At 34.6% G+C, this 15,778-nt stretch overlaps 1 protein-coding gene across 1 annotated transcript; it reads right to left on the bottom strand.

Annotated features, from left to right (window-relative positions):
* Positions 1 to 10,677: 10,677 nt before the first annotated feature.
* LOC125658765 (uncharacterized) lies at positions 10,678 to 14,129 on the bottom strand. Its single transcript, XM_056149714.1, has 3 exons — positions 13,899 to 14,129; positions 11,011 to 11,497; positions 10,678 to 10,738 (listed from the first exon to the last, which is right to left on the bottom strand). The coding sequence occupies exons 1-2, from the start codon at positions 13,978 to 13,980 to the stop codon at positions 11,031 to 11,033; spliced, it is 549 nt and encodes a 182-aa protein (XP_056005689.1). The 5' UTR covers positions 13,981 to 14,129; the 3' UTR covers positions 10,678 to 10,738; positions 11,011 to 11,030.
* Between the last annotated feature and the right edge of the window lie 1,649 nt (positions 14,130 to 15,778).

Here is a 15,778-nt window from a genome sequence, read left to right as displayed (position 1 = left end):
GTCAAAATCAGTGTGCCAAGAACGGCCTAACAATCGGTATGAAACAAGTCAGACAGCATTTGACCCAATGATAGTTTGTACTGGCAAACTATATTCTTATAACGACCATAAAATCTACGAAATGCTGACTTGAAATCCCTGCACCATTAACTTGTTTGTCAGTAGGCTGGTTCGATTTAAAAACTGATAATACACAGAACAGGTTCTTGCATATCGAATGAGTTGAGATATGTAAACACCATATGCAGGTGACAATGTAATATTGCTACATAAATACGGGAAGTTAACGATGGAGAAGCTGGAGCCATCCCGTTTATCATAAAGTTGAGTTGTCAGTTTGCTGTTGACTTCTTTTTTTCCCCACTAAAATATCTAAGTATGAAGCGGAAGTGGAAGTCTATGTGGTGTCTTCTATTTCGAGTCCACTGGGAAATATCGAATCGACATACGAATGAAAGCTATTATTGTTAATAGATTAAACGTCGTCGAGATATCTAAATATCACATTGAAGGCCACAACAAGAAATTTTTTTCTTCTCACGTAGAAGTTTTTGAATAAAGTCTGCTTCATAAGAATATAAAAATATTCTAAAATCTAATAGAATTAAATAATTTTGAATCTTGAAACATACAATTTTTCTTGGTAAGTTCAGAAGTTGAAGGAGCTGGATATATTTTGTGAGAGTGTTTTCTTCTTTTTCTTGATGCATTGTTATTGCATTTGATTTCAATTCTTTTTGCTCCAAAACCTTATCCATTAATGCTAATATGAATACATTATCTTCTGCCGTAACACTGAGTAACCCAGTCACCAACAGCAATGTGTCTCATCTACGTCAGAGCACAGCTGCATGCTGGGAAAGAATCGATAACCTCCATAAACCTTTCATTTAGAGTGTTTAATAGATCTTCACTTTCTTTCATCATCAGAAGAAGAGGAAGTATATCCTGTGTTGTTAATTTGATGTTGTTAATTTGATGTTGTTAATTACACTAGCATCCAACTTAAACTTTCAGAATGGAGCATAGGGAACTTTTTTTCTGAAATCAATAAGAATGCAGAAGAAGTCAGAACTTGCGAAATACGATGCAATACCTGTGACTTTATTGAAGCAAGGAGATAATTTAAGCTACAATTTATTCAAAATACGTATCGATGATTTGCTCATTCAACTCCAGAATTCTATTGACTTTTGAATAACCTTTACAGTTTTAATTATATGCAGATGATTTGATGGGTTTTATCTATCTACTTCATATTCACTTTAAAACACTCAACAAGAAAACCTAATTAAAATCAGATCCTAGAATACGCTCATAATCACTACAATGGGATTTGACATAACCCCATAGGGGGTGATGTTCGCATGACCTTTCACTTGGAATATTCATGAGAACTATCAGCCAGTCAGATTGCGCCATACAGACAATGATGGCTATTTAAGCGGTTCCTGGCAATTCGTATACAGATTGCTGTAATCTCTCTCCCACGAAGTTTATTCCACACTGTAAAACTGTATATTCTCGCATAACGAATATTAAACTTTCGCAATAATGCCTAATCTATTCCGTTCATACAAACAACAAAACGTACGATATGAAATACACCCAAACTAAATTAATTGTGAATTCCGATTTATGTATGAATTGGGATGGGTACGATTTGAATAGTTTTCAAGATGGTTTACTTAAATAACGCGAGGAACATAACGCCAGTCGACGTAAACGGTGCATTGTGACGTCGCATCTAGCTGCGATATGTTTTCTTTCAAACGAAACAATCGCATCCATTTTCCTTAAATTGTGAACACCGACGATTTCAAAGCCGACGCGCTGATTGGCTGACATAAAGTTCATCTGAACATGACCCCTAATCGGGTTATGTCAGATCTACTTACGCAGAGTATACGGCGCGGATCTGAGAAGTCTGATTTTAATTAGATTGTCAACAAGAAAGACTTGATGAAATCAACAAGTTTTGTACTGGGAAAAGTGTCATTCAGCAACAATACAATAACGGGGTGTATATATATATATATATATATATACAAGAAAGTATGCAGTATATATATTCAAAACGCTAGCTTTCTGGATTTTAACATCCATCCTCAGGTGAATACAAATATTGAATACAAAGTTGTTTATCTTAGAGACGTCTATTGTGACGTCATGATAGTCTTTGCGCAAACTCCCCGTCGAGGCCTCATTACATCACCTACGAATATGTAATGCAGTACAATATACAGATTTGTATATTGTGAGTCCGCGATTATCACACAGGCAAATGACACCAAAGAAGTAGTTCGTAGTTAAAAGTTTGAAGATATTGACATTAAGAGCATTGATATAAAAGTATGGATTTTATTTTAAACATAAAATGATCAAAAGATCATTAAAAAGTAGAGAGACTCTGTTCAAATTATTGTGTAAAGTAATGAACTTGATATTTACGTTCTTGTTTTGAAAGTTGTTTACGTTTGACGTTATGTTTTTTCGTCAATCTACAGTGACGTCACACAGCATATGCGGCCTAATAAATCGCTATCCCATAATTCCTAACTGGAAGAGTTTGGTTTGTAAGCAAACGAACTCTGGCGGAAGTTTGAGTCTTTGCGAGGTGGGAAGAGATGCATAACGTCATAATACAAAAATTCGGGAAAGGTGATTTGGACAAAATAAGCATGTAATTTTCCATAATAAAAGTTGATGAATTAAAAAGTTTAACAAGCAATTGATTAGAGTCTGTTTAGTCTAGGAGAAAACAGTTTATCAATTCATTTCAACTGGTGAACTCTTGACCCCACCCGCTGCCACTAGTCAGTTGTTGTGTAAATACACCTATCATAAAGTTTTTGATACATGCTTAATGTGATGCAGTTTTGTGCATATGGTGCTCAGTTTTATGAAAGCTGCATATATTTCCTTTTCTGTATTTTGAACAGTATTCACTGGTTGTATGTTATTTGTGATATGGAAAGTGATTCCAGAGAGGTAATGTTATTTGTGAAAATTATATATTAACTGTAATTTACAAAACATTGTACACAATTCTTTAACAACGTAATGCAGGTGCGATGTGAACGACTTTAAAAGACGAAAACAACTAGGCACGATGTATATTGAAAATGAGCAGATGGCGAAACAAGCTGCAACTGGAAACTAGGCTATTATTAGATGAGGAAACTTCCCTTGCTTCAAAGATAAACACCGACCTAAAACGACCCATACATGACAAGAAATATATAACGTAGTTTGTTTCTCCATAAGATACTTAAATCAGCCGTATTATCTGTAAAATCCAAGTTTTCCGCCACCAGCGCATGATAACCATAATATTTAGTAGCAATCCGGAATATCGTTTTTTGAAAAATAAAAATGGTACGCACAGCTTGCCCTAAATTATTTTTGCAATTATGGGCAATTGAAAAGGTGTAGATTATAAAAATACTTTGAATATTTAGGGCGAGATGAAACCAATATGGCAGAATTTTGCTGGAAAAAATTGCAAAAATACGGTACCATATCCGGTTCTAGTATGTATACAACTTAAGTCATGTTCCTATTTTAAAAATCTAATATGTTTTTTCAAATCCCGGATTCTGATACGTATTTATGACACCAATACTCTTATTCACATTTATTTTTATTTTTATATATTGCATATACTATTTTGGGGTTTGTGAATCAAGTTCTTTACAACTTTTTAAGTGTTTGCAATAATACTTGAATTAGAATATTGTCATATTTTGATCAATAAACTTTTCTTTCAACACACATTGGATTTGTTAAAAAGTTGATGTGTTTATTTATGGAATGAGGAGGCATAGATATATAATATCAATCAACGAATGAAGCTAATACAAATTATTATATCGATGTGTACAGGAGTTTGTGTTTGTCTTGCTCTTAATTTTGTATTCTTTATAGGATTTATGAGATTGATCGCTGTTCCTTATCTTCACGTTTTGATTGACTGATGAAACACTTCTGAACAAAAACTCATTTACTGATACACTGATATATTATTTTCTGCTTCGTAAAATCATCACGGTTGTAACTTCACTAAGCACTAGTCACGTGTCTAATGGGCCGAAACTCTGTCCTGCATTATTCGTGTTTTTGTACAAATGTAGCAATGAAATGTCAGCCATGAAAAGTGTAAACTGGTAGTGTTTGATGGATTGGTCAATGGAGTCAATTCACCATTGTATATCTTTTATTGGAGGAGAGGACGGGACAGATTTTAAACATTAGTGAAATTACTTGATTGTTTGCATGGGTAAACTATTGACAGGTATGATTTTAGAGATATAAATTTCGTACTTTTCAGGCATATTCTATTTTCCGTAAGGCTTGCAGAAATTTCTAATTCTTTTTGCCATATTTCTTTCATTGTTACGCGAGAAAGATGATGTATTCATCGTCATTTTCATCATGGTCAAAATCAAGGGAATTTACTTTTATCTGGTCGTTCCAGACACAGATTTATTCAAATTAATTGAAATAATAAACACGAAATCTTTATAAAGGTAGGATGATATTCATGTCCTGACCAGGTACTGATATTATTTCCTTGTATTTTGTAGCACGGGCCAGGCTTCTCTACAAATCTTTAGTTTCCATTAATATTTTTGTTCCAGCGAAAATCTTTCCCGTATACAATATGAAAATCTAAATTTGAGCATCTCACTTCATTGAAACTCTGATGCAGGTATTCATTGATATTAATCTGCTTCTTGGCTTTCTCTGTACCGTTTTTCTTGGTTTTGCATCCCATTCTCAATTATTGTTTCAAAGTAGCATGCACAAATGCTTGCATATTTCAGTCCATAAAAACTGAAAGTAAAGTTGGACAAAGTTAAAAGCATAATTTCGTGAATTCACGATAAGATAAAAATCCAGAATAGCTAAATGGTAAAGCAATCCTGACAAGTTACGATAAGTAAGAGTGATCAATCTCATCAATCCTCATCGTCGGAACCCACGGGTTTTATCTCCGTTAAACTGCATTCAAGTTGAGAAAAACCGTGGGTTCCGACGATGATCAATTCTATAAAGAATACAAATTAAGAGTATGGAAAACACGGAGCCCTGGACATACATGTATCAGAGGTGGGGTTAGGTACCTACGAGGAGTAAACAGCCCCTGTTGACTGATCACACCCGCCTTGGGCCCTTTATCTTGATTAGGTCAATGGAGTAATCCATGGCTAAATTCAGTATGTAAAGAACGGCCTAACAATTCGTTCAAAAACGTCAACACCATTTGACTTGGCATTTGCAAATTAGATCATTGTTATAATGCAAATAAAATGAAGAAGCTAAAGTCACCCCGTTTGTTGTAAAGTTGAGTCGTTATTTTGCCGTTGATATATATGTTAATATATCTAAGTATAAAGCAGATGTGAAAGAGTCTGTGGTGCACTTCATTTCGAGTTCACTGGAATATGTCGAATCGACATACATGTATGAATAAAATGATAATTGTTAATAGATAAAATATCGTCAATATATTTAAATGTTGAGTTAAAGGCCACGGCAAGAGAATTTTTCTTTTCATGTAGAAGCTCTTGAATTATCTCTAGTAAGAATATCAAAACACGTCAGCTAATAAAGGAGCATAATTCATGCCCATGAGAATTATAACAGCCTGTTGGAAGACCTGATAAGAAGATACTGTCAAGGAGGAAGTCCAGCATATTTTTAAATATCAACGTCGGACTACTTGTGCGTAGCAACAGAGTGGTGTTTAACAAAGTAATTTTTTAATGATTTATCACAATCTTGAGATATGAATATTTCCTTTTTTATTGAAAAATGTCTAGGCACTGTAAAGATTTTTTTTTTTGTAATTAAAAAGTTTGGATTTTTTCATGACGAAGAATGTTGTTGATGTGTATGGCATATATTCCTCTGTTAATACATTTTAGTTTAAGGAACTGACATGATTCGAAAGGATTATCATCCATAACCTGCAGTGGTTTAAAGTACATGAAAGGTGAAGATAACGAACAGAGTTCAATCTCATAACTCCTATAAGCAATACAAAATAAACAGTTGGGAAAACACTGACCCCTGGATATACCAGAGGTGAGATCAGGTGTCTAGTAGGAGTAAGTATCCCCTGTCGACCGGTCTCACCCGCCGTGAGCCCTATATCTTGATCAGGTAAACGGAGTTATCTGTGGTCAAAATCAGTGTGTCAAGAACGGCCTAACAATTGGTATGAAACAAGTCAGACAGCATTTGACCCAATGATAGTTTGTATTGACAAAATAGATTGTTATAATGACTATAGAATTTGTACAATGTCGACTTTAAACAAGACTGTTGAAACCCCTGCAACATCAACTTGTTTGTTAGTAGCCTGCCTCGATTTAAAAACTGATCATACACAGAACAAGCTCTTGCATATCGAATGAGTTGAGATATATAAACACCATATGCAGGTGTTAATGTAATATTGCTACATAAATACCGAAAGCTGACGGTGAAAAAGCTGAAATCACCCCGTTTATCATATAACTGAGGTGTTAGTTTGTCGATAATTTCTTTCTTCAATAGAATATCTAAGTATGAAGCGGAAGTGGACGACTCTGTGGTGTCTTTTATTTCGAGTTCGCAGGGATATATCGAATCCATATAGGAATGAAAATTATTGTTCATAGATAAAACGTCGTCCAAATCTTTAAATGTAGCACTTAAGCAAGCGATTTTTTTTCTTCTCACGTAGAGGTTTTTTTTTTTTTTTTTTTTTTAGTAAATTATGCTTCAAAAGAATATAAAAACAGGTCAGCTAACAAAGGAGCACAATTCGTGCCCATGGGAATTCCAACAAACTGTCGAAGACCTGATCACTAAAGACTATGAAGATATTGTCAATGAGGAACTCCAATATATTTTTAATTTCAACTTCAGACTACTTGTGCGTGGAATCAGAGTGATGTTTAACAAAGTAATTGTTTGGATGACTGATCACTAGATATAAATATTTCCGTTTTCCATTTTTGCTGAAGAAGCAACTGTCTATAAGGTCAAAAAGTCTAGTCTTGAATTTATTGTTTGGAGTGGTCGTGTAAAGTGTTGAAAATTCATACGTTTTAATTGTGTTGCATGTGATGGGCAACATTCATAATTCTATAATTCAGGTGTTGGAAATTCAAAGCGCGGACTAGCTGTGACTCCATCAAATAACGTATTCAAAACTCTCAATGGAACAGAGATAGGTTTTGTGTGAATATGATGTGGATATTGACGTAAGATAAATGTATATCAAGCGTGAAATCTTGTATATTTGGTCTTTTATATGAATGATGTTCATGACTATGCTTACGTCCTTGTGTATTAGAAAACGTCCACTGACATTCACATTATTTCCTCATGGACTAGTAAGATTTCCCACATTGTATACGTTGTTGTTGCACTAATAAGGAAATACAGTGTCCAGAATCTTGCTCCAGTGGTCTTCTCGTTGTCTACAAAAAGATGTACTTAAAGTTGGGTTGTTGGTATGGTGGTAATTTTTTTTCAAGAATTCTGTCCCTCGTGGACAAGATGGCCTGGGATATTCCATGTTTATAGAAAAGTTGAAACATGTGTCTCGCTATTCGTTAAAGTTGAAACATGTGTCTCGCTATTCGTTAAAGTTGAAACATGTGTCTCGCTATTCGTTAAAGTTGAAACATATGTCTCGCTATTCGTTAAAGTTGAAACATGTGTCTCGCTATTCGTTTATTTAGTGACCCCTTATTCTAGATTTCTCGCATATGTCGTAGCACACTACGTCTGAAGTGTCTCCTTCACAGCAGTTAATATTTTTGTGGGGAGCAAAGATATGGGCGTAGTAGAACATTTACTGGATACAGTAATACATCTTTGTAAGGTTTTTTTTTTTTGTGAGTTTAGGAATCCAGTATAGGTACGATATGGAATATCGAATGTGTTTAAAACTGAAGCAGAATTTTGAAGAATTCAATCTTTTGAAAGGGAAGTCTCATAACTCTTATAAAGAATACAAAAGTAAGAGTTGGATAAACAAGAACTCCTGAACATACCAGAGGTGGATCACGTGCCTAAGAGGAGTAAACATCCCCTGTCGACAAGTTACACATGCCATGAGCCCTATATATCGATCGGGTAAACGGAATAATCCGTAGTCAAAATCAATGTGTAAAGAACAGCCTAATGATTGGTATTAAACATGTCAGCCAGCATTTATCCCAGTTAGAGGTTATACTGGAAAACTAGGTATTTTTAACGACCACAAAATTTGCGTAATGCTGACTTTAATCGAGACTGTTAAAACCCCTATTACATCAACTTGTTTGTCAGTAGCCTGCCTCGATTTAAAAACTGATCATACACAGAACAGGTTCTTGCGCATCGAATGAGTTGAGAGACATATGTAGATCATAATGGAAGATTGCTGTATAAAAATGGGAAGCTGACGATGGAGAAGCTGGTCATCTGGTTTGTCGTAAGATTGAGTTGTAAGTTTACCGTTAACATCTATGTTCAATAAAACATCTAAGTACGAAGCAAATCTAGAAGACTCTGTGGTGTTCATCATGCAATAAGTTTGTGTTATTTAATGTCAATTATAACTCGTAAGATTCACCATTGACTTTTCCAGTCCGGACGAATATTTTACATTAAAACTCATCTTTACAATAATTTGCCAATATCAACCTAGAAATGCTACAGGTGCCCAGAAATCAAACACAAAGAGCTCTAATGTCCACACAACTACCGATGGTTCTGATGCCCCAGCGTCCAGGACCATTACCTCTGGTATGTCCAGGAGCATACCTCCATAAGCTGTCATTCATTACATGCCCAACTATCTATTTTGTATTGCTTATAGGAGTTATGAGATAGATCACTGTTCGTTATCTTCACCTTGCATACACCAGGAAGATTGCATAGTCACAGATACCTTTTGCCAAATCAACACTGTCACTTCCAGTAACAACGGATAGGGATAATGATCAAAATGAGTCGAAGGTGCTCACCGCGGATGCGTGGTAAACATCCCATGTTCGAATACTTGTCAATGCTTATGCCATAAGTACAGCTTCGACTCTGAGGGCTTATGTGTCGAAAAACATGAGAAACAAATATACAACAACGAGTTCATTAACTATCATTACCCTACTTCCACAACCGCAAATCAAATATTTTTTGATGATGCAGACTTTCAGTTTAAATCTAAGATTCGGCAGCAAAAACTAGTATGCATGTCTCAGTTGATGACTGCATTTCTCTATTTATTTTGTCAAACATCCTACTGAAACAAACATCCTACTGAAACAAACATCCTACTGATGGAAGCATCCTACTAAAACAAACATCCTACTGAAACAAACATCCTACTGGAATAAAATCCTTCTGAAACAAACATCCTACTGAAACAAACATCCTACTGAAACGGTGTCTTTCTTTCGGTACAGGGCAGCAATAACGAGGATAGACACAGATAAATGGCAAGTATGACATTCATATTTGGGATTAAATCTCGTATTAGACAGATGTTCAAAACGCGTACCTTCTAATAATATCCTCCTGTGTTTAGTAAACAAAAATGAAAGCATCAGATAGATTACATAAGTAATATGTACTGGTTCCAGCTAACAAAGCTTGTAACATAACATTGTCTTTACTTGTGAAGCTCATCATTCTGTGTACTAGAAGAACTTGGCTTTAATTCCACATTTAGTAATCCAACTTGGATTTCCCTATCAAAAAAGTTCAAAATCACGTTTCAGTTTTAAAGGGACTGACTCATTATTTTCCGCCAAATTTTGTTTTCATGTTTAATTACTAACATCTACTGTATAATGTGTTTAATATGTCTCACAAAAAGTAAGGTTATAGATTATCATAGAAGCTGATTTTAGAGAGATTATTATTTGTTTGATTGCTGAATGTTATTGTTTACGAATTTTTGAAAAGAAATGGATATCGATATAAATTTATCATATCTATCATATTTCAAGCATTTTTTAAAGGTAAAGAATTAAGATGCTTTAAATTACAAAATCAACATTTCACTGGTTTGTTTGTAAACATTAAAAGACTCGAGTTAAGGCTGAAATATTGCTCTTATCCTTGCATTCCGATGGTCAAAATTTTGGCTGTCAACATTAAATGAGTTACATTTTTAAAAATACAATCAAAATTTTAAAAAAAATCTTCAAAAAACGTGAACCAGTTCCTTTAAACATATTCAATATCTTAGTCAGTGGGACAAATAGATATGAGTTACCGTACCAATACTAGATTCCAAAACTATTCACTGCTGTGAAGCAGAAACTTCTGACGTAATGTAACAGGAAGTACGCGAGAGGTGTATCGGATTTGAATATTATTTATAGGTTAATGAAATAACTTTGGAAGATAATCCCGTTCGATATCATGGCGAGATACCTAGAGCGGACCGAGTTTGTGATGGATAGAACATGACGAAATAAATCCATATTTACTTGTGCGGAATCTCACGACAGAGAGGTTCGTTACTACCGGGTTCTCGTTCCATATCGTTTGTGTTATTTCTGAGTGCTTCATGATTTTATGTTATATAGATGAATCCATTTGAAAGCGTCATGATAGCAATTCCATCATCATTTCCAGTGAAATACAAACGATTTCTGGTGTCACCAAGATAACAAAACTCCATAATACTGAAATTTAATTTAATTTGAAAATTGTCACCATAATATAGTATTTCGGACGATTCCTCCTGAAAAGAAAGAAATCATTCTGATTAATAAGACATTAGCCTAGTGAAATACTAGTATTAGTGGTATAATCGGTAAATTTGATAAATAATGCATCTTTATACGTACAAATGGAACACGAAAATTGGACTCTGTCCAGGGTTGATTTCCAGGTTTTATTTATATAAGAATGAGTTTGATTTATTTGGCGGTTTCCAGTAAAAGTCCGATAAGCTCTCAGATATATATATATATATATATATATATATATATATATATATATATAAACACTCACCCTGTAGCAGATAACAGAATTCAATGGCCCCGGGCAAAATATGGTTTTCCCACAATATGCATGTTGGCTGGGATTGCCTTTTCTCTTATAATGAACTCGATGTCTTCCGGTTTAAGTCCGTACTGCCAGCCAGCCTTGTATTTTCTGATATCTCGTTCATAAGGATCTTTATATGGATTTCCGTATTTCCTGATGTAGTCACGGGGAACGTAATCCCCAGGATATCTGTCATATGGCTGATCTTCATAAACAGATCGGTCGCGACTTTCAGTATAGGGATCAACAGCATATGGGTCGACGTTCTCAGAATAGGGTTCAACAGGATAAGGTCCCCTACCATCGACATACTGGTCTCCGCCATCAGCATACGGATGTGAACCACCATCATACGGGGCTACACCATCAGCATATTTATCCGGAAACTGCGCACTCACCATCGCAAAAACTGCGATGCATAACAGGTTGAAGAAAACGTTGGATTCCATATCTGCAATGAATCATGTTTTTTTTTAAATTCATATATAAAACTGACCTTGAAAGAGTTTCTTTGGTCTCAAAAATAGTTGTTACTTTACTTAGGGTTGTTAATATCATCAATTGATGTTGGTGTCAGCCGAAGTGTGGAACAGCATTTTGTAATATTTTGTAGTACAGGGTACTAAAGAACCTTTACACATTGCACACCTAGGAGTTTCAATAGATGTTCCAAGATATATGTACTTTTTTCTTATATGCACACGCTGATTACATGTAACGATACATGTTCCCCAGCTTTTGTACGTCAATGCTGACTGTTCCTTCGCCAAGCGCCCGGTAGTATAAACGAATCTTTTATATGTGGCGTCCCGTTTCACGGTATCCGTTGACAAACTAAAGAAGCCGCACTGCTCCGGCCACAGACGACATGCTGCGATCAAAATTTGTGGCATCTTTACATTGAGTGAAACGTTCTAGAATGTAACGTAAAAGAGCACGATAAAAACCCTGAACGCAGATACATAAAGGATTTATCATCCTGATTAGTCGGTATTAGACGGTCTCTTAACCCAGATAAAAAGAGGTAAATTGAGAATAAAAAATTTATGCAAATGCTAGAATTTTTTTTATCCATGTATGGAATACCCGTTTAATTGTATAATGTGTTGATACATTAAGAAAACTGAATAAAATCCGAAAGTCTCTCTTCAGTAAGTCAGGGGCTTTACAATAACCAAAACCTTTACATAATTAAAGTTTTTAGAATAAATCAATGCAAAGTTTAGTTTCTATTTTATTCACGAAATGCACATTTGTTGTTGAGAAGAATTCTGATTCCCTTTGTATATCATTGGAAACCTTTGAAAGTCATAAAAGATGTGATAAAGCAAGAATCTACGAGAGGATACTTTTATACTGATATTTCCTATAATCATTATCAAATATTAATGCTTCCTATAATCATTATCAATATTAATGTTTCCTATAATCATTATCAAATATTAATGTTTCCTATAATCATTATCAATATTAATGTTTCTTATCATCATTATCAATATTAATGTTTCCTATAATCATTATCAAATATTAATGTTTCCTATAATCATTATCAAATATTAATGTTTCCTATAATCATTATCAATATTAATGTTTCCTATAATCATTATCAAATGTTAATGTTTCTTATCATCATTATCAATATTAATGTTTCCTATAATCATTATCAAATGTTAATGTTTCCTATAATCATTATCAATATTAATGTTTCTTATCATCATTATCAAATATCAATGTTTCCTATTATCATTATCAAATATTAATGTTTATAATTTTCCACCCGGCCCAATGGACCTATATGTCACTTTAAACAATTGAACATATTAAACATTAAACATATTAAACGATGTCTGCGCATGTACAGTCATTTGGATGTATATTACTATCATAATTGAATTATGTGGCTTTCCTCAAGTATTTTTATCTGATATTATACATGTAAGAATTATAGATAAATTTTGCAGTATGTCTTGGGAAATTACAAATAATATTAGTAAACGCGGACCCTTCTGTTGCCGGGAGGAATCATGGTCGTGACTTTTAACAAACCTGATCCTAAACAATAAAAAAGAGTTTTGCATATCAATATATGGCACGTTGCACCGTTATGAGATTTAGAAGAATTTTGATTTTTTCTTCACATTTCTATGTTTAACTGTCCTCTTCTACTGTGACGACATTGCCCTTGGAATCATGGTTTTAACACGAATTTGTACTTTATGTGAACACTTTTGTAAAGAGTCACCTTTCTGGCTAAATGATTCTTGACGATTTGAAAAACAAAAACAAAACTCAGTATTTTTACTACTTTCCCAATCATTCCCGTTAGAAAAAGTATGATTATTCATTTGAAGAACAAAATTTCGTTGAAAATTTATCAAGCGGTTCCAAGAAAAAAAAATATGAAAAGATAATGACGACGAAGACCAAATACTTTATCAAAAAAACTTTCTTGAGCATAGAATCATCATTCTTGATCTAGACGTTCTTCTCGTCTGCTAATACATGTATCGACAAAATGTGCGCTCAGATTAGACATCTCTATAGGAACAAATGCAGAAATATTTACTTATCGCTACACTTAAATACGTCACGAACAGAACCTTTTGCTTAAATTTCAAATTCGTCTCTCATCCCTAACCTGGCTGGATATTCATCTTCCATATGAATTATTAAATAAGACTAGCGATGACAAATTAGTGTTCTTTACTAATATGAAATGGAAAATTCGCAGCTGACGAGAGATGCAGAATTTCTATTTCCATTCATTCTATTATGAATGCTACTAATGGTGAGCTATACAGTATACAGAAATTCTAATTGCGCAGAACAGACAGGTCTTCACCTTTACCTACCTGTGCGATGGACGAGAAAACCCTCCGCTTCTGGGAACAGTCGTAGAAGAATGATCACGTCTTTATATGGAGACAGATGCATGGTCTGGAACGTTCGGCAGTGATGGAAGACCCGTGATTTATCGAGACTTATTTTGCATTACATGTAACAATCAATTGGATTCCCCTATTGTAATCATTATTTCACTATCATAATTATCCAGTGAACCACTTAGCTGCTCCATTATTCAAATGCCATGATTCATAAAATTTACCGTTCATAAAATACTTTTGATTAAATTTCCAGGCACGACCACCTGAGCGTGAAGTCTTATCCTTCTTTTTTGCATTTTCCGCTACAAAATTTCAAAATCTTGTGTGATTTTAGTACGGCAGCATTCAAGAGGAGGGTGTAAAATGCCTACCGAATATGACTACTGATGGAATGGTCAGATCTATCATACATGAATTTAAAGTTTCATTAATCTTGGTGAAGAAAATAAACAGGCCGTTACACGGCTCGGTGGATAAACAAATTGTTGAATAGTTTAAAGATAAAACATTCAAGTTTGAGGAGTACATGTATGCATAATAACAGAAATATGAAAGACGAGAATTCATGAATTTAAGATGAACAAAACGTGATACCATATATTTACATAAAATTATATCAGTACTTCATACTTTTGATACGAAAGACTACTTGCATCATTTCAAATTAAACAAAAGAAAATATTTTCAAAGAATTAAAAACGCAACAACGAAAAATAGAGAAATGCGTAATAATGTGAAATAAAGGCGTAATCAATATCTTGACTCAGATTTTACACGATTTATACAGTTAAATGATGGAAAGGGGTTGCCAAGAATTTGGAAAATCATATGGTCGATACAAGAAATCAAAATTATTAAAACCTTAGTTAAACTCTGGACAATACCTTCCATGAGTAACATATATACATGCCAACTTTGTAATTCTGAATATAATATAGATTATTTTATAAATATACAAATAATCACACTTAATTGACGGAGCACCCCTAAGAAAATTAGGGAATGACAAGCACAACTTGTCTAAGCTCTTTCACAGGAAGTAGATAGTGGTACAAATTGACAAACACCATATGAAGCCAAATTATTCACTTCCGCCTTTTCACTTGCTTATTTTGGTTTACTTAGGGTAGGGGAATTCACTATTACAAACAAAATCATGAACTCTCATTGCATACAATTTCAAAACGTTATGGTACACAAACAATCACATATCAAAGTAACTATCCCGCATCTAAGACAGATCAAACAGCTCAACAAAAAAACCAAAAAAACAAAAAAAACCCACTACACTTACCATTCCTAAAGAGTTGGAGACGGTATTGTGCCCAGTTCGGGCTATCAGCAATTATTTGAGCATTCGTCCTTCTACATTCCACCCAATGGGCAGGTTAAAATTGTTAACGATCAGATTGCATTCTGGGGTAGGAAATTTACTTGTTAGGTAGATGGAGGAACATCATATCAATGTTTATGGCGGGTCTGGGGGGACTTAAAGGGGGGTTTCGGGACATTTCTGGCCTGTGTTTCTCCCATCTGTCAACTAAGACAGGGGGCATGTGTTGTTTAGTGGGGAAAGTGTCACCCCTCATGTAATGTATGGTTGGGGTTCTACAAGTTTAAGCCATACTTGGTGCCCCCTTCACCTCTTTTAAAAGGAGGGAAGGCTCACAGTCTGGAGTACTCGGTGTCAGTAAGTACTATTTAACCAGGGAGCAATCTCTCGGAAACAGGGTAAACAGATATGTCCCGGGCCATTCCCGTCCACATGTTGGTTTGTCAAGCATTGGGACTTCCGGGCATTTGTGTTCAACACAAGGCCTCCGTCAAGCCCGTTATGCACCTTGGGT

This window comes from Ostrea edulis, chromosome 9, assembly GCF_947568905.1.
Source record: "Ostrea edulis chromosome 9, xbOstEdul1.1, whole genome shotgun sequence".
NCBI lineage: Eukaryota > Metazoa > Mollusca > Bivalvia > Ostreida > Ostreidae > Ostrea > Ostrea edulis.
Note: the sequence above shows the minus strand (reverse complement) of the source record. Positions and strands in the feature narration are given on the sequence as shown.

What these genes read in the sequence shown, in the direction of transcription:
- LOC125658765 (XM_056149714.1), bottom strand. Translation starts at nt 13,980, where the DNA reads ATGCATCTGTCTCCATATAAAGACGTGATCATTCTTCTACGACTGTTC. An exon ending in TTTTCTCGTCCATCGCACAG is followed by an intron (nt 11,498 to 13,898) that starts GTAGGTAAAGGT and finishes GATTCATTGCAG; the next exon opens with ATATGGAATCCAACGTTTTC.